The 19,667-nt window shown below is 37.3% G+C and overlaps 1 protein-coding gene across 2 annotated transcripts in view; it reads left to right on the top strand.

Annotated features, from left to right (window-relative positions):
• LOC148942872 (unconventional myosin-IXb-like) overlaps window positions 1-19,667 on the top strand; it is a 251,047-nt gene that overhangs the window by 104,160 nt on the left and 127,220 nt on the right. For both annotated transcript variants that reach the window (XM_089102722.1, XM_089102721.1), the window contains exon 7: window positions 11,827-11,965. In XM_089102722.1, the coding sequence (XP_088958848.1) occupies window positions 11,827-11,965 (139 nt within the window). The remainder of the gene's footprint in view (window positions 1-11,826; window positions 11,966-19,667) is intronic.

Raw genomic sequence — 19,667 nt, 5'->3', positions numbered from 1 at the left:
CATATTTTTTATCTGGAAATCAACTACGCTGAACAAACTGGCTATCTCAAAATTTTTATTCTATATGTTTGGGGGAATGACGGGCGTGGGGGGGGCTAGTTGCCCTCCAATCACTTTCGACTATTAAAAAGGGCACTTGGCTTGTGAATTTCCAATCGAATGAGCTTTATTTGAAGTTTCTACGACAACGCCTTCTTTAAAAACCTTATATGCCCCCAGGGCATAACTTAAAACCCTTGCCCTGAGGGCTCTGAATCACATTGAACTATTAAAAAAGGCACTAGCCCTTTCAATATCTAACTGAATGAGCCCTTTTGAAGTTTCTACGACAATGGTTTCAATAAAAACTTTATATGCCCCAGGGCATAACTTACAACCCTTGCCCTGAGGGCTCTGGGGGGATGGGTTTTCATCCTTAAATACCTAATTTCCAAAACATTCAACTACGTTGAACAAAATGGTTATCTAAAAATTTTGATTGGATGTGTTTGGGTAAAAGGTGAGCGTGAGAGGGGGATTAGTTGACCTCAAATCACTTTCGACTATTAAAAAGGGTACTAGCCCTTTAATTTCTAATCGAATGAGCCCTTTTTCAAGTTTCTACGACAAAGATTTCAATAAAAACCTTATATGCCCGGCATAACTTATAATCCTTGCCCTGAGGGTTGCGGGGGAGTGTCCTCCTCAAAAGATATTTTGTATGTGGAAATCAACTACGCTGAACAAAATGGCTATCTCAAAATTTCGATTGGATTTGTTTGGGGGAATGGTGGGCGTGGGGGGGCTAGTTGCCCTCCAATCACTTTCGACTATTAAAAACGGCACTAGCCCTTTGAATTTTCAATCGAATTAGCCTGTTTTGAAGTTTTTGCGACAATGCCTTCTATAAAAACCTTATATGCCCCCAGGCCATAACTTGAAACCCTTGCTCTGAGGATTGTGGGGGAATGTCCTCTTCAAAATCATATTTTCTATCTGGAAAATCAACTACGCTGAACAAAATGGCTATCTCAAAATTTTGATTGCATGTGTTTGGGGAAATGATGGGCGTGGCGGGGGGGGGGGCTAGTTGCCCTCCAATCACTTTCGATTATTAAAAAGGGCACTAGCCACTCCAATTTCCAATCGAATGATCCCTTTTCGAAGTTTCTCCGACAACTCCTTCGATACGAAGTGCCCGGGTATGGAGTACAAAAAAACAAAAAACAAAAACACATTGTGCCCACATCTTTCTGTACTTAGGCAGCGCTAGCGCGCTGCCTATGATACCAGACAAATACTTTAAAGTGAATAGTGCTATGTATGAGAATAACACTGCTGTGGTTAAGGTAGGAAATGAAGTTAGCAGCTGGTTTTATATTAAATCAGGAGTTAAGCAGGGCTGTGTTCTATCCCCCTTTGTATAGATTATTTTGATGGACTTTGTCTTAAGGAGCACAGGAAAGGCAATGGGAGACCACGGAATCAAATGGGGAGGAAAAAGTCTCCTGGACTTAGATTATGCTGATGATTTAAGCATCCTAGATGAAAGTGTGAGCAAAATGAATGAACTTATAGAGGTTTTGCGAGTTGAGGGTACTAGAATAGGTTTGAAAATTAATGTTAAGAAGACTAAGTCACTAAGGCTAGGAATAAGTGAAGATGAAATGGTGAAATTGGGTAATGAAAAGATTGATCTGGTGGACAGCTTCACTTAACTTGGTAGTATTATTAGTAAAGATGGTGGGAGCAGTGAAGATGTCAAAAGTAGAACAGCCAAGGCTCAGGGTGTTTTTTCACCGTTAAAAAAAAAGTTTGGAAGAATAGGAAGATAATTCTGCAAACCAAGATTAGAATATTAGAAGCTACAGTGATGACAGTGGTCAAATATGGCTCTGAAGCATGGGCGCTCTGAAAAGCGGATGAAGATTTGCTAGATGTTTTCCAGAGAAATTGCTTAAGGATTGTTCTGGGTACCCGGCTGACTGACTGTATTTCAAACAATAGGCTATATGAAAAATGTGGTTCAATACCGCTCTCTAGGGCTATAATGAAAGAAAGGTTGAGGTGGCTAGGGCACGTTGTGCGGATGAAGGATGACAGATTGACGAAGATTGTTCTTTTCGGCCAACCGTCTAGGTCTAAACGAAAATCAGGTCGTCCTCGTCTGGGGTGGGAGGACATCATAAAGAAAGATTTAAAGGAAAAAATAGATTGGGATGGAGGAGGAGCTTGCGTAGCTGTGTTGGCCTCAGGCGGCTTGGTGCTGCGGTGAGTTGTTAGTATTAGTAGTAGTAGTCTCTCTATTTTCAATTGTTAAATTCCGTAGCTGGACCAGGGCGGTTTTTGACAGTATCTTACCTATCTTTTCCTGACTGCATCCTCGCTTGCGTGATTCAGGCTCTGAGGGCTGCTTGAATTACTCGAATTGTAGGGTAAACAGTCGTAAATAATAAGTAAGTATTCTTGCTTAATTTTTTCGTAAGCAGTCGCTTTCCGGATAAGATTTATCTAATATTTCAATGAAATTTTCAGAGATTTCCAAGATTTGATATTCGAGCTGATTCCAATCTTTCATTTGACTGGCTGTCCAGAAAATGATTGTCAACACTAAGGCGATCCGGAGGTTTTTTCAAGAGTAGACTTAATCAATACAGCCTTTTCGGCTTAATTACCTTGGTAGCGGGCTTGACATTTTGTTTGCGGCAGCCGACACTGTTATTTGGAATTCTTTCAGAATTGTAAATCTTGAGACTGGTTCTTAGGCGTCAAAATTTGAAAGCTTGAGCACTTTCAAGATAAGAATCCTTTAAAGCTTGTATAATACAACGAAAATGACGGTTTTGACTGCATTTTTGCAGTGATTCTTTTTCAGCTATTTTCTCTTCTTTTTTTTTCTTCATGTTTCACGCAACGACCATAGATGACGTCAGTGTTGTGAAAAGAGGACTTCCGAATTGTCATTCTATTTGGAAAGTCTAGGTGACATATATCCGAAATAACTTGACTACTGACTTCAACGAGTTGCTTCTAGGAAAAGCACCCCCGCCATCTAGACGTCATGCATACATTCTAATTTAACACTGGTAAACGGTGGTAATTTCATGATATATAATACTCTGGAAATTTGTCCTTAATATTTTCATATCACAGATTAGACAGATTGTAAAATAATTTGATAATTCCTAAGCTATTTGAATATTTAACCACATAGTGCAGCTAGGGATTACTCAATGGCTGCATATTTTTCTTTCATCAGTGAAGTGAAGTACTTTTAATGATATTTTAAAATTATCCTAAGAACGCCCAGTGCTACTTATTCGGACAGAACAAAGATCACAAATGTATAAAATACATAGGAGCCTGGAATTTGATTCTGGTATTACACGAATAACGTCTCTACAACAATCCAAACAACAACAAGAAGAAACTACATATGCCTAATTGTATATTTTTAATTTGACCTTACCCATACAAGTTAATTACTTAAAATATCCACAAGATTAAAAAGAATGAATATGACTTCATGAAGTTACAAATTGGTTCTGTATAGCTAAGAGATGCGACTACATAACTTCAACCGCCTAAAGGGGTGCCAAAATTTTAAGCGACTGAGTGATCTAATAGCTAGACCCTGGCGCAGTGCCGATAAGGGAAAGCCGGTGGCGGCGGGGCCAAAAAAAAAGCAGTGGCGGCGCGCCGCCGATGATTTTTTCGCGCCGCCGATGATTTTTTCGCGCCGCTGGCGCGATCAATGTTGACCGCAAACATTAATGTTTTATGAATCTTTCTCCAATCCCAGTTTGAATTTACAACAGATTCGGGCATATTCATGAGTTAAAAGCTTCACAAGTCGCTGGCTGGACGCTGGTCTTCTTCGTTATTCATCAAGAGAAGTAGAAATCTGGTAGAAAGGAAATGACTGTGGCGTTTCAAAACCCTTGCATAATAGTTGAAATAATAGATAATAGATTCGCCGTGGCATTCAATAAGATCCAAGGGATCTAATTGAAAGGGAGCAAACACAAAATCCAAATTAGACCAGTTAGCTATTAGAAATCCAAAAATACCAGAGGCAATGAAAAAGTCCCATTGGGGGGCCTTGGGTCTATCAAAATATTTCTATGGTTTCCCATGGAATTTGATATCATTTTCTTCCGTCTTTGCTTTAAATGAAAAAATAATAATTAGCTTTTTGGCATCCCTGCTTTCACTTAAAAAAAAGAAAAAGAAATGAGGTATTATCATTAAAAATGATAGCCCCCTATCCCCACTATAGACAATAACATAGTTTTTTTTTTTTTATAAATAATTAATTTAGAAAACTTTTTCCACAAAATAATTTTTGAAAGAAAAGTAAAGAACTTCATTAAACAAAAAATGAGCGAAAATAAAATGAAATAATCTACGAAGCGTGAAACTACCACAAATCAGCATCGATAAATAAATGAAACCCAAAACGAACAGAAATTACAATAAATAACCGAGTCAAACTCAAAACGAGCAGAAATTAACATAATTTGGGCGCAAAACCCCTATGCCTTCCCAAGGCCAGAACAAAATTTGCACTTTACTGAAAAAATATAAATGTTTTCACTTTTATAAATTAATAAATCAAATAATTTTAACATTTTGATTACTAAGTATCAGTATATGTAAATTAAACTGACAATGCACATTCATTTGCATTTTTTTCAGTAAAGTGCAAATTTTGTTCCGGCCTTGGGAAGGCATAGGGGTTTTGCGCCCACCTTATGTTGGGGCGCAAAACCCCTATGACTTCCCAAGGCCAACTTTGATAAATCAAATAATATTAACATTTGATTACTAAATATTAGTATATGTATATTAAACTGACAATGCACATTCATTTGTATTTTTTTCCTCAAAAACATATTTTCTATCTGGAAATCAACTACGCTGAACAAAATGGCCATCTCAAAATTTTGATTGGATTTGTTTGGGGAAATGATGGGTGTGGGGGGGCTAGTTGCTCTCCAATCACTTTCGACTATTAAATAGGGCACTAGCCCTTTGAATTTCAAATCGAATGAGCCTTTTTTGAAGTTTCTAAGACAACGCTTTCTGTAAAAACCTTATATGCCCCCAGGGCTATCTAAAAATTTTCATTGGATGTGTTTGGGGGAATGATGGGCGTGGGGGGCTAGTTACACTCCAATCACTTTCGACTATTAAAAAGGGCACTAGCCTTTTGAATTTCCAATCGAATGAGCATTTTTTGAAGTTTCTACGACAACGCCTTTTTTAAAAACCTTATATGCCCCCAGGGCATAAATTAAAACCCTTGTCCTGAGGGCTCTGGGGGAGTGTCCTCCCCAAAAACATATTTTATATCTGTAAATAAACTAGGCTGAACAAATTGGCTATCTAAAATTTTTTTTTGGATGTGTTTGGGGGAATGTTGGGCGTGGGGGGAGGGATAGTTGCCCTCCAATCACTTTCGACTATTAAAAACGGCACTAGCCCTTTGAATTTCCAATCGAATGAGCTTTTTTTGAAGTTTCTTCGACAACGCGTTCTTTAAAAACCTTATATGCCCCCAGGGCATCTAGTTGCCCTCCAATCACTTTCGTCTATAAAAAGGGCACTAGCCCTTTGAATTTCCAATCGAATGAGCTTTTTTTGAAGTTTCTACGACAACGCGTTCTTTAAAAACCTTATATGCCCCCATGGCATAACTTAAATCCCTTGCCTTGAAGGATGTAGAGGAGTATCCTCCTCAAAAACAAATTTTCTATCTGGAAATCAACTACGCTGAACAAAATGGCTATCTCAAAATTTTGATTAGATGTGTTTGGGGAAGGATGGGCGTGGGGGGGGGGGCTAGTTGCCCTCCAATCACTTTTCGACTTTTAAAATGGGTACTAGCCCTTTAAATTTCCAATCGAATGAGCCTTTTTTGAAGATTCTTTGACAACGCCTTCTATAAAAAACCTTATATGCCCCCAGGGCATAACTTAATTCCCTTGCCCTGAGGGTTGTGGGGGAGTGTCCTCCTTAAAAACATAATTTCCATCTGGAAATCAATTATACTGAAGAAAACGGCTCTCTCAAAATTTTGATTCGATGTGTTTGGGGGAATGATGGGCGTTGGGGGGATTTCTAGTTGCCGTCCAATCACTTCGACTATTAAAAAGGGCACTAGCCCTTTGAATTTCCAATCGAATGAGCCTGTTTTTAAGTTTCTACGACAACGCGTTCTTTAAAAACCTTATATGCCCCCAGGGTATAATTTAAAACCCTTGCCCAGAGGGCTGTGGGGGAGTGTCCTTCTCAAAAATATATTTTCTATCTGGAAATCAACTACGCTGAACAAACTGGCTCTCTCAAAATTTCTATTCTATATGTTCGGGGGAATGACGGGAGTGGGGGGGGCTAGTTGCCCTCCAATCACTTTCGACTATTAAAAAGGGCACTTGCCATTTGAATTTCCAAAGAATGAGCTTTTTTTGAAGCTTCTATGATAACACCTTCTTTAAAACCTTATATGCCCCTAGGGCATACCTTAAAACCCTTTCCCTGAGGGCTCTGGGGGAGTGTCCTCCTCAAAAATATATTTTCTATCTGGAAATCAACTACGCTGAACAAAATAGCCATCTCAAAATTTTGATTGCATGTGTTTGGGGAAATGATTGGCGTGGGGGGGGGGCTATTTGCCCTCCAATCACTTTCGACTATTAAAAAGGGTACTAGCCCTTTGAATTTCCAATCGAATGAGCCTTTTTGTAAGTTTCTAAGACAACGCCTTCTATAAAAACCTTATATGCCCCCAGAGCATAACTTAAAACCCTTGCCCTGAGGGTTGTGGGGGAGTATCCTTCTTAAAATCATATTTCCTATCTGGAAATCAATTACGATGAAGAAAATGGCTCTCTCAAAATTTTGATGGATGTGTTTGGGGGAATGATGGGCGTTGGGGGGATTGCTAGTTGCCCTCCAATCACTTTCGACTATTGAAAAGCGTACTAGCCCTTTGAATTTCCGATCTAATGAGCCTGTTTTTAAGTTTCTACGACAACGTCTTCTATAAAAACCTTATATGCCCCCAGGGCATAACTTAAAACCCTTGCCCTGAGGGTTGTGGGGGAGTGTCCTCCTCAAAAACATATTTTTTTTATCTGGAAATCAAGTACGCTGAACAAAATGGCCATCTCAAAATTTTGATTGGATATGTTTGGGGAAATCATGGGCGTAGGGGGGGGGGGGGGGCTAGTGGCCCCCCAATCAATTTCGACTATTAAAAAGGGCACTAGCCATTTGAATTTCCAATAGAATGAGCTTTTTTTGAAGTTGCTACGACAGCGCCTTCTTTAAAAACCTTATATGCCCCCAGGGGATAACTTAAAACCCTTGCCCTGAGGGCTCTGGTGGAGTGTCCTCCTCAAAAACATATTTTCTATGTGGAAATCAACTACGCTGAACAAAATGGCCGTCTCAAAATTTGATTGGATGTGTTGGGGGAAATGATGGGCGTGGGGGGGGGCTTGTTGCCCTCCAATCACTTTCGACTATTAAAAAGGGCACTAACCCTTTGAATTTCTAATAGAACGAGCCTTTTTTTAAGTTTCTACTACAACGCCGTCTTTGAAAACCTTATATGACACCCGGGGCATAACTTAAGAACCTTGTTCCGCGGGTTATTAGGGAGTGTTCTCCTCAAAAACAGATTTTTTATGTGGAAATCAATCACGCTGAACAAAAGGGCTATCTCAAACTTTTGATTTGATGGGTTTGGGGGAATGATGGGCGTGGGGGGGCTAGTTGCCTTCCAATCACTTTTGACTATTAAACAGGGCACTAGCCACTCCAATTTCCAATCGAAAGAGACATTTTACAAGTTTCTACGACAAAGATTTCAATAAAATCCTTATATGCCCCCAGGGCATAACTTAAAATCATTGCCCTGAGGGTTGTGGGGGAGTGTCCTCGTCAAAAATATATTTTTCTATCTGGAAATCAACTACCTATGCTATTTTTGGGGTCACTTCCGTTTCAATCTTCAAATCCCCAACCATGTACTTAGTCTATAGCAAAATTTTGTTTGTGTAGAAGTTTTTTTTTTGGGGGGGGGCGGTAAAAATTTTCAGAAATAAGATTGTATTGTCTTCAATCTATCAGGAGTTTAATAATTGTGTACTAAACATTAAGAAAATGTATCTAAAAATAGCAAAAGAAAACGAAATTCTACAAACTTACGATTCAGCTGTCGCTATAATCTGTTGGCTATCAATATCAAAATCCAACTGAACCTGTATATTGTATGCGTTCCATTCAACTTAAAAATAAAATTCTTAACTACGAATGATGTAAGAATCTTATAGCAATTGGAAAACTGCATTCGAAATGGTTTAATCTTATCAAACAGTTCGTGGTAACGAACTGTAAGTAAGGAGCGACCTGGTTCAATAGTAACCGAAACTCTAAAAAACGGATACCAATTTTGATACCAATAAATACATCAAAAGAATTGAATTTTTATACGGATATCAAATATATAAATTTCATCAAGTTTATTGTTACCCATCAAAACTTACGAGCCTGAGAATATTTTCCTAATTTTTGAAAAAAGGGGGAAACACCCCCTAAAAGTCATAGAATCTTAATGAAAATTACACCATCAGGTTCAGCGTATCATATAACCCTATTGTAGAGATTTAAAGCTTCTATATACAAAAATGGGGAATTTGTTTTTCTTCCCAGGGGCGATTGTATAGACCCAGGGGTCCAAAAATATCGCGAGAGGGCTCATTCGAACGGAAATCAAAAGTTCTAGTGCTCCTTTTAATTGACCAAAAAATTGGACGGCAACTAGGCCCCCTCCCACGCTCATTTTCCCCCAAAGTCACATTTTCAAAATTTTGAGATAGCGATTTTGTTCACCAGAGTCGAAAAATCTGATAACTATGTCCTTAAGTGTAAAATGACCCGCCACAGTCCCCGGAGGAAGGGCTGCTAGTTGTGAACTTTGTCCATTGTTTATATATGGTATTTGTTATTGGGAGGTATACAGCCATTTGGGGAGGGGGTTGGGCTTGGGGTAGATTTCTAATGGGAGATTCTTCCTTTGGGAGAGAAACTGCTGATGAGTGAATATTCTAGGGGAAATCTTACACTGGGGGGTTTTGACAGAATTACTATATTGAATTCTGTTAATTTTATTACATTCTCTTTGCCAAGTTTTTTATATGGAGATGTTTCGGGGACTATTTTCCGCGCGTTTTGTTTTCTGGGAAATAACTTCACGGAAGGGGGCATTTCTGGAGTGATTGAAAAACCGATTAGAGATTAAAGTCTTATTCCAACGAAAAAATGCTAAGGAGAATTTTTCACGGTTAATTGTCCACAAGCAATTTTACAGAGAGGGGGGATTCTCAGCAAGGACTGTCTGGAGGGAACTTGAAGGGGTACTTTACGAAGTTCACTTTACGTTGGATGAAATTTCCACGGAGGAATTTTCCGTGGGGTCAAGGGGTATATTTCATAGAGGGTGAGCCAGATTTACCGGCATCATTTGAAAAACGAACAGAAATTATGCCACATATGAAGGGTTGCCCCCTCCTCAACGCTTCGCTCTTTACGCTAAAGTTTGACTCTTTTTCACCACTCTACTTTTTAAAACCGTAAAAAACTTTAGCGTAAAGAGCAAGGCGTTGAGGAGGGGACAGCCCTTTTCATATACGGAAATATTCGCTGTTCGTTTTAAGTTTTAATGTTGCTCCTTACTTTCAGTTTAAAAAAAACTTTTTTATTTAATTTTTGTTTTTTTAAACAAAAAAATTTGTTTTTTTATTTAATTTCTTAAAGACGATACTTTTGTCAACATATGAAGAACCGTGTATATTGCAATTGTATCTGTCTATTTTATGTGCAAAGTAACACAAGAGACGCAAATTAACGAACAAGAGAGTAATGAAGAATTATGGTATACTAAGTAATATTTGACAGGGATAGTTACTAGTGATAAATCATTAGGGGTGGCACCGGGATTTAGCGATTTTTGGGGATTCGGGGGACCAAATTTTTTTCGGGATGTCACAGATTTTCGGGGAAATCCCCGAAAATTCGGGAATAATGCAAGAATTGCTTGATTTTTAATCAGGAAAATCAAAAAAATTAACCACACTAGTAAAGAAAAGCTCCGACTTTGCGGACTAGCCAGTAAAAAATTACTGCAAAATTAATTCGAAGTCAGCCGAACGCTGCCGACTCTGCCGGCGGCGTTGCGACACTTCGGTGGCGGTCAACCGGGCCTGTCGTTGGCGGCGTTCGATCGATGCGCCGGCGTGGCGCTGGAGTCTACTTATAGCTCATGAATCTTAGAGTGAGCTACCCAAAAAAGTAGGAAAACAATGGATGTTTTGGTTAAATAATAAAGTTGTTTGTTATCTTTTTGGCCATATCAGGGGGGGGGGGGAGTCTCATTTTGACCTCACCCCCGAAATGTTTGTCTCACTTGTAGAAATGCAACACAAATGCATACAAACAAATTTTTGGTGCGTTTTAAAGCCATTTTTGTACCCATCCCTCGAACAAAATCCTGGATACGCCCTTTCAAATTTTCATTTCCAACTATTGTTAACAAGTTAACAAAGTATTTGAATCAGAAAAAAAAACATAGTTCAATGTGTATGTATGTGTGTTTATGCGGGGGGGGGTATTTTTTTGTCCTCAACAGTTTTTTTTTACGATAGGTGATAGAAGCTGCTCGTGTTCCCCCTCCATAAATGTGGTATCTGATCGAGTGTCTAAATAAAATATGAAATATACCTTCATAAGGAGAGCCAACATAGGACAAGTGAGTTGTGCAAATTTTGGGAGATCTAGATACTTCGGGTAACTGATTCAGCGGCAGTGACCCTCGAGATGTTGATTGTTTTTTTGTTTTTGTTTTTAACTCGGCTTCTCTGCAAACAAAACCATTTCTTTTGTTCAAGAGGTAAGATAAACATTATTCTTTAAAAAAAGAAGAAAATTCATTTCATATCGCCAGGATATTTCCCACCCTTGTGGAGCGTGGAGCGTTTCCTCATAGGCTTATTCTTGAGTCGCTCATCCCTTATGCGTAAACATTTACCCAGCAACTTACTAATTTATCTCTTTCTATTTAAATCTAAGAAAAATATTTCTAGCTCACGTTTTGTGATTAAAGACCCAGTATGCTATGACGACCAAAGACCCCTTTATAGTAAATTTAATCCCATGGTTTTATTAATTCGTATTTGAGGGGGGGGGGGTCTGTCTGTAACTTGTGTCCCATTTGAGGTAAAGTTGGAAACTCAAGATAGGAGTTCCCATGTTTAGTACAGTTTTGGGAAGAAAGGAAATATGAAGGAATGCAAATTGTTATATACGGCTGATTTTTGTGGTGGTTGAACCCTTTGGGGAGGGGGGGGGGTTGGTCTGAGCTGTCTGGGAACTATGCCAAAATCTTGATATGCATATTTTCGGGTTTGAGGAAACTCTTCTAGAATGTTTCTCCTAAAATTGTTCTGGAAAAAGGAGAAAAGACTACTCAGAAGAATGAGACCTAAAAACCTCAATCAAAAAACAAAAAAGAAACAAAAAAAAATATTAGTTTCAAATAAAGAGGAGGTAGAAACAACTGAAAATTTAGCAGAAAGAACTAAGGAACCCCAGAATTAAGACGCATGAGGATCCACAAGGATAGTACAATCTGGATTGTACTATCCTTGACATACCCTGGATACACACATCAGGGACGCACACCCTGGTATGTCCATGATTGAAACTTGTCCTGATTAAAACTTTCCTGGTTACAGTGTGTTGGTCCCCATATTTCTATTATTTTTTTTATTTGAATTTTAGAGTGATTGTGTTCAACTGAGCAGTGTTGATGAAAGCTATGAATTTTCAAGATTGAAGCAATCCATGGAACTCGTTGGATTTTCTTCTGATACTACTCAACAAAGGATATTTGCAGTACTTTCAGCAGTTCTTCAAATAGGTGAGTGATTTGTTAAATCAGTGTTTCATTTATGAAAAATAAATTTTCATACCATTAAAAAAAAAAAAAAAAATGTTTTTTAGATACACAGATCAAATTCAGAGGAATTTTCCAGGAGTACGTGTTGGAAAAAAGTGTTTTGCGGCGAAATAGAAAAGACAAGTCATTTTCCTAATATCACAGGAATATGAAAAAATAAAATTAAGCTTCCCCTCGGCAATAATCGCTAAATACAATATAAAAATACTTAATTTTAGTTCTTTAATGATCAAACACCTCTTGTCAAACTCCCTCCCTCCCTCCAAAAATTGGCTTAATTCTCCCTCGTCAAATTTAATCGTGGGTGATGTGTCCATCACATATTTATTGACGTTATACTTACTATAAATTAAATAAAGGTGGTCGGAGGCTTACACCCTAGGAAAGGATATTAGAGGATTTTCCCAGTGAGGGGGGGATGCATATAATATAGAACGGTTTATAAGCCACAAGTTTTTGCTTCTCCAAAAAAGTGATCTTTCGAACTAATTTTAACGGAAGAACCCTCCCCCCTTTTCAATATGTAGGTATCGTAAGGAAGGGGTCCGGCTTATCCTCCCCTCTGGAAAATTATCCCCAAACGTAAAAGTGAGCTGCCAAAGCGAAATTAAGACAAATAAAAAGAACAGAGATATGCGTAGATCAGCTATTATAAAGGAAGCGTAGTTGGTCATTGTGTAAACAATGGTGGGGGGGGGGAAGATGCCTAAAAGACCGCATTCCAGTGCCCAAATTGCTTAGATCTCCTTGATCCTTAAGATAAATATAGGAAGAGGTATGGGGGAGTAGGAATTATTTCTCATCTCTCCTCATTTAGACTAACCCTTATTAATAAGGGTACTGCGGGGTGATGCCTCCCTTCTTACTTCAGAAAAATGTCCCTGACGTTTATTTTGAATCTTTAGTAGGTAAACTAATTTGTTTAGTTAATAAAGTTTTAGCTAATAAAGAAAAAAAAATGGGGTATGCTTGATCTTTGGAGTGTAGTGGCGCGGAACTTTAAGGGACTATTTTATTGGTCAATAAGATCATCAACATTTTGCAATGGGAAGGGGGAGGTAGGCTCCCAGAAAGGAGCCACAAATTTTTTTACCAGTTCAACTGGAAACTTATTGCCGTGTCCTTGGGCAAAGGGGAACAATGTACCAACAAAAAAAAAACGGATTGGTCCCTTCTCTAACAAACTGGGCTCATTAAAGGGCCGAATTTTTTCGATTGACCTAAATATTATATGAAATCTTGGGCTAGGGGAATTCCAACCCAGATGGGAAAAAATTGCTTCCCCTCAAAATGCAGCCCAAAAAAAGGACCAAAAAATGCCAAAAAACTTTTCCTACCAACTTCAAATGGAAGGGGCTATCTTAGAAACTCGAGAGGGGGCTCATTCGATTGGAAATTGAAAGTTCTAGTGTCCTTGTTAAAGGCCGAAACTTAATGGAGGGTAATCCATTCCCTCTCGTTTCCTTTTCTGCTATTCGGTCCTCCTTTAACCCCTACGATATCGAATTGAAATTCCGAGATATGATTTTTGTTCAGAAACTTCTAAATGTCTTTTAACTTTGCCTTCAGCATTGATATGACACCTAGAGTCCCAGTAATAACGTATATCTTACCCTTTATGGCAACTCGATCCCTCCCCCCCCCCCATAAACACGAACAAAGAATTAAAATAAAACAAAAATATAGAATTAAATACTGTAAGATATTCTACACCACATATAAAATATTTTTGAAGGATTTTAAAACCGTGGTTTAGTGCGTGAAAAATGTATTAGAGGTGAAATTCTGAAGCGTTTTAGTGGAAATCAAGGCAAAGCACTGACTGGTAGATAATTTTTTTTCCATTCTCTTTTATTGACCTGCTATGCGAATTTGACTAAATATTAAAAAAGTAGAGTCCGAGAAGCGGTTATTTACCTTAGTCAGAAAAAGTTAAAGGGGTCTCTACCTTCCTGGAACGTCTCAGTATCCTCGTACTTTATAGTAATCACGTGCTAATTTGGCATAGCATTTCATGTTTGCCCGACATGTGCCAAGAGTTTCATTTTAATCTACCAGTCTCCTTAGGTGCTTTTTATTATTGATTTCCTACTTGAACTAGGAGGGTTATTTTTAATATTTCAACTTTTGTGTTTAAAAGCTGTCACTGAGACTGGGCCAGGAATAAGTGAAAAGTTGCTCACGTCAGCTACACAAATTGATTAATGCAAGGAGAGGGAAACAAAGACGGAAATTTAAAGGAATAGTTTTGACATTCAATTATCTATTGTACATAATTATACTGGGATGAATGTCTTTTGGGCCTGCTGCTTGGTTCTATAATGCACATTGCAGTATTGCATATATATTGTGGATGTTTTTACGTATCTGTCTAATAAAAGGACTTGTCCCTATTTGAACTTTTATTTGTTTGTCATAAAAAGGCTGTACGGTCTTAGATCAAGCAAATTTATAACTGTAAATTCAGCAGCATTTTGTTTGCAATCGGAAGAAGAAGTTTGTGCCACTGTCTAATAAAATGACTTCTCCCTATTTGAAGTTTTATTTGTTCGAATGCTTTTTTTTATTTCCGACCTTTTTTACTTTCATTGTCAAATTATTTTCTTCCACTAGTCTCATTCAATAACATTCCACCACTCGTGCCTTCTCGTACTTAAGCCAGGTACTAATAGAAGCCGAATTTCGCGTCGGCTACCGAATTTCAGGTTGTCCAATGCAAAAAATCAGGGTTTGAAAGTTTATCTTTCTGGTCGACAAAGTGTTGTTTGAAATAAATAAAAGCTTCATATTTGAAAGATGGATCACTGAATGTATATTGAATGAGGAATAGATCTGACATTGATCGATCTATCGTACAACAATTTATTGGGACAAATTGTTACTTAGTTGTAGCTGGTATATCGTTCGACAAAAACGCAAAAGCAACCGGTGAGTTCTATGAAAAAAATATATAGGAAATTACGGGAAATATTGACAAAAGAGCTTGAGAAAATATGTTTTTTTGTCGTTTTGTATTTTTTTCCGAGAAGGATGATCGCCGATGAATGTTTTGTTTGATTGTTTGTTGTTGTTTTTTTTACGGTTGGTGATCGTATCGAACCTTTGGTCCTAGGATACTGTGAGAGGGTTATCTTGAACGGAAATCAAGTTCTAGTGCCCTTTTTAATTAGTAAAAGAAATTCGCTACCAGAAAGTTGTTTCTCTGCTATTTTGTGGCACAAAACAGCAATTTCGGCCAAAAGAGGGTCAAAGGAAAAAGGGAAACAGATTTGGCACTAGACCCTTTAATCCAAGGTGGTGGTGGTGATCCCCGTTTCAGGGTCCTTCAGCCAGGAAGTGTAATATGAGGCTGGGGACCAGCTATCCTGTGCTTTCGCACACCCTTCATGTTTACCTTTCCCAGATTTCTCGAGGTACCCCATTTAGAGCTGGGTCGACTCTGGATGACCTTACGGAGTCACGCATCGATATTTTGAGATAGTTAACTGACTGAAATTTGTCGCTAAAGAATATATTGGGCTTCCCTGTTACAGAAGCCATAATGCTGCACGGTGGCACATTTGTTCGGGAAGATACACAAAGCCCATACATAATAAACGGTTAATATAGATAATTATATAAAGCTTCATTCAAGTAATTCATTTGAGGCTTCACATGATTATGCGAAGTGACGTATAATTGCGCGTCAGCTATTATGGAGAAGCGCCCTGAAGTCTTAAAAGATGTGCTTTTTATGTTTGAATTGCCTAATTTTTGATGAGCCTTCAGGAGGCGGGGGAGATATTAATTTCTGATCTAACTTGATTCCAAGGAGTATTTTTGGATTAAACATGTAGAATATGTGCTGTGGGATAATAGTTCCCCTTTTAAAATAGTAGTATTTTTTACTTCAACTTAAGAGTCTAAATTCACAGGAATACCTGCATAAAAGGGGAGAAGTGGAGGGTATCATGAGTGCCAACCGAAAATTTTCTCAATGGGAGGTAATTACTTCTGAGAAATTTGTAAGATTTAAATGCGGTTATTTTCATTTTCCTATTTTTATAATTGTCTTGTGTAAGCTTGGTTCCCAAGGGCAGAGGAAATGGCCCTCTCACCCCCTACTGCCGTCATGTGATTTCAGGGATGACTATAATTCCTGAAGCGTTTTTAGACTACTATTAAACTTGCATAAAAATACGGGTTGAAGGAGGGAGTGGTTGCTCTCATATGGTTGCAGCGGTAGCTGCAACCTAGTAAAGAACGAACCACGTCCCATAGTATCAAAAAATAAGAAAATGTGCTAAAAAAAAAACTGGCTAGTGAGAAAAAAAAATCTATTTTTTTCTGATTCACGAACGGTAACTTTTATCACCTTTAAGAGAGGCTTGAATCAAAAAGTTGGGAGCAACAAACTGTAAATATGGAATACCCCTTGACAGTAAAACTGAAACTCTAAAAAAGGAAGTATGGCTTGCGATATAGGTGACAACAAAATGAAGTATTTATGGTGATTCTAAATATGCATGATTTATGGATTTTGAATTTGCTCATCAATAGCTATTAGCAAATGAAAATTTCTGGACAATTTTTGAAAATGGTGTCAAATTCTCCTGAAAAAGGGGTGTGATTTTGACTATAATTGTATAATTAAACTCAACATGTATGTGAATCCTAAAGGCACTGAATGAATGTATCAATGCATTTAATATCCATCAATGAAAAAACAGATGGAGCACAGAAAAAAAAAAAAAAACACAAGACCCAAACAACCTACAAAACTACCTACAAAATATGAAATTTCTTATATTCCTAGAGAAGGATGGTCACGCTTGCGTGTTTTTTCCCTTAGGCGTGGTCGTACTGAAAGAGTTCTTTATGCTAAAGTTTTTGTTACTACCTTTATAAGAGCTATTTATTCTAATTAAACGGCCTTTGTGATTCAGGAGTCATTCTTAAAGAATTGAGATAAAATTCGAACTTCAGCGTGAAGAGCGAGGTATTGACGAGAGGCTGACCCCCCTCATATACGTAATAATATCTGTTTCTTTTAAGTTTTAATGTTGCTCCTTACTTTCAGTTGAAAAAACCTTTTTTTTTTGTTATTGAATACACTAAATGAGCTCTTTCTCTTGAAGCATTGCTCTGCTAAAATTGTTATTTTTTTGGTCGATGAGGTAACGCTTGCTGCATAGTTTGAACATAGTTTAGCTCAATTTTCGAACCACTAAACTTTATGCAAAGATGGGGATCTTACAGGGCAGCAGCCCTTCTCAGATTTAGAGTAACTCTCCTCAGATCTAGGGCAACCCTAGATAAGCTATCAAAAACGCACTAACATTAAGTTCAAAAACAAGTTTTTTTTCTAACGAAAGTAAAGAACGACACTGAAATGTAAAACGAGCAGAGGTTAACACGAATCTGAGTGGGGCTTCTCCTTCTCAACCCCCCATTCTCTGCGCTATAGTTTGACTTTTTGACCCAAATACATTACAGATAAATGGTCGAACCCAGGTGTAACTGAAATGGGATAAAATTTATTTTTCACAATGCATCAAGAATGGAAGAGCTTATTGGATGCGAATTTGCTTTAAACAATACGATTTTTACTTCAAACGTTTTAAAAGGGAATTAGCAAATAAAACCCATGTATTTTCATATATAGAACAATTTCTGTTCATTTTAAATTTTAATGCCTCTTCGTTGAATTCGTCAAACTTTGGCAATTTAATATTGCTTAAAACTACAAGGTTTTTTTTTCGTCTTTGATGGAGTGGTGCGTAGTTTGGAAATTAAAAATTTTGGAACTTTCTAAACTGTAGGAGAGTAACACTTGACTTTACCCTTAGTCTTTAAAAATAGACATTGAAGATACGTTTCGTAGAAACATGTATATAATCCAGATATGTAGGCAAAAGATAATTTCATGGTGGAAATGAGGAAATGTTAAAATGTCGTATCACCTACCCCCGTGGTGCTTAAACGCGTCTGGATGTCCTCGTTGGAAAACAAGGGAGATAAAAGACAATTCGTCTACTCTTTCCGAATCTTCATATTAAGGCTGTAAAGACTACAATGTCTCAAAAGCAGCATTCTATCGTACTTTTTCGGACATTTTCTAGGAGATTGAACTCTGTTTCCCATTACCTTGTTTTAATGTGAGCGATCGCTTCAAAAGCTTTTCATACTGACTAAGTTGATCAATTCATAGGATTACCTATCAATTATCACCAACTGTGTCATGTCCCCACTTCATTAGTATTTCTAGTTGCTGTAAAGTCAACTTTAGTGGGTTTTAATTTGATCACCATGCGCTCTATCTGAGTTGAAATATCTTTCCTGGTCAGTGATAACGCAAACTGTTCTTTGGTATATGTCTAAGTCTATTGAGTAAACTTCTGAATTTTATTTTGCAATGTAATCTATTACATATTAGTCCATGCCATTTTATTGCCACAAACTACAAATTTATTCTGGACCCTTGATTCTTGGGGTGAGTACGTCTGAAAGATGTAAGCCCTCTCTATCACTGCGCCACTGACTTTGGGATGTTGCTATGTTTCTCGACTTTTACTTGTTTCCAACTTCAAATGATTGCCAGGCTGTTAGTAGAATTATTTTTGAAAAGAAAGTAAAGGGTATGTGAGTCTTATTGGATTATGTTTAATAAATGATTTCCTCTTTAAAAAAAGGGAATCGAAAAAAAGGACGGTTTGCAGCTCGCTGTCCTTCCACTTATGCTATGTTTTATTTTTTCTTATTCTATTTCTATTTATTTTCTTATTCTATTATTTAAACTACTTTGTTTTATTTTTTTTGTATCTAATTTATCTTTAACTTTTTTGATTATTTAATTTGAAGTGATAATAAAAAAAATAATGAAATTATTCATATTGATCAAAATAATTAATAATGAAAATGTTAAATCTAAAGTAATATTTAATATTGAATAATTTTAATAACAAACAAGAATTGATGAAAAAATATATAGGAAAAATGAACTCAAAGCCATATTATATTTAATTTGAGTAAAAAGAAAAAGTATGTAATGTTTTATATTAGAACTTCCGGTGGAAATGTGAATGAACGATTAGCTAATAATATGAAAGGAGAAAAAAACGCTTGATGTTCATACAATCGTAGGTGTACACGGGAGGAGGGTGGAGACAAGAGAATTACCACTTCTGAGACTGATCAAATTTTTCCCAAATGAATAGGAACTGGTTTTAACTAGTCTGGTTACTTTGAAAGCTGCATGTGTTTACATGAAAGAAAATTAAAAAGTGAATTTAGGTTTGGTAAATATCCGACTACGTTACTGCCTACATTGCAAACAGGAAGTTCTAAAAAAAGAAAAAGCCCGTAAAGTGCCTGCGGTAAACAAAGACACATTTATAATTTAGATTATATTCTTTAAATCCAATTTGGAACTTGGCGGTTGACTTAAACATAATTTGTTTTCCACTTACTACGACTAAAAAACAGCTTTGACTAAGAATTTATGTTTCCTGGAGATTTAGACAACTTTAGACTGTAGAGATAGAAAAAAAATAGTCAAGATTCTTTAAAATTTTGCGGTCAAATTTCGCCGTTTACCCAGAATCAGCCTAAATTTCAGAATGGAACTTTTGTAGTGTGAGAATGGAATGAACAGACACCAAATAGAAAGATTTTGACGTATATT

Source organism: Artemia sp. Qi Xiang Cuo, chromosome 16 (genome assembly GCF_049724085.1).
Source record: "Artemia sp. Qi Xiang Cuo chromosome 16, ASM4972408v1, whole genome shotgun sequence".
Classification (NCBI taxonomy): Eukaryota; Metazoa; Arthropoda; class Branchiopoda; order Anostraca; family Artemiidae; genus Artemia; species Artemia sp. Qi Xiang Cuo.
This window is presented reverse-complemented; position numbering and strand designations above follow the sequence as displayed.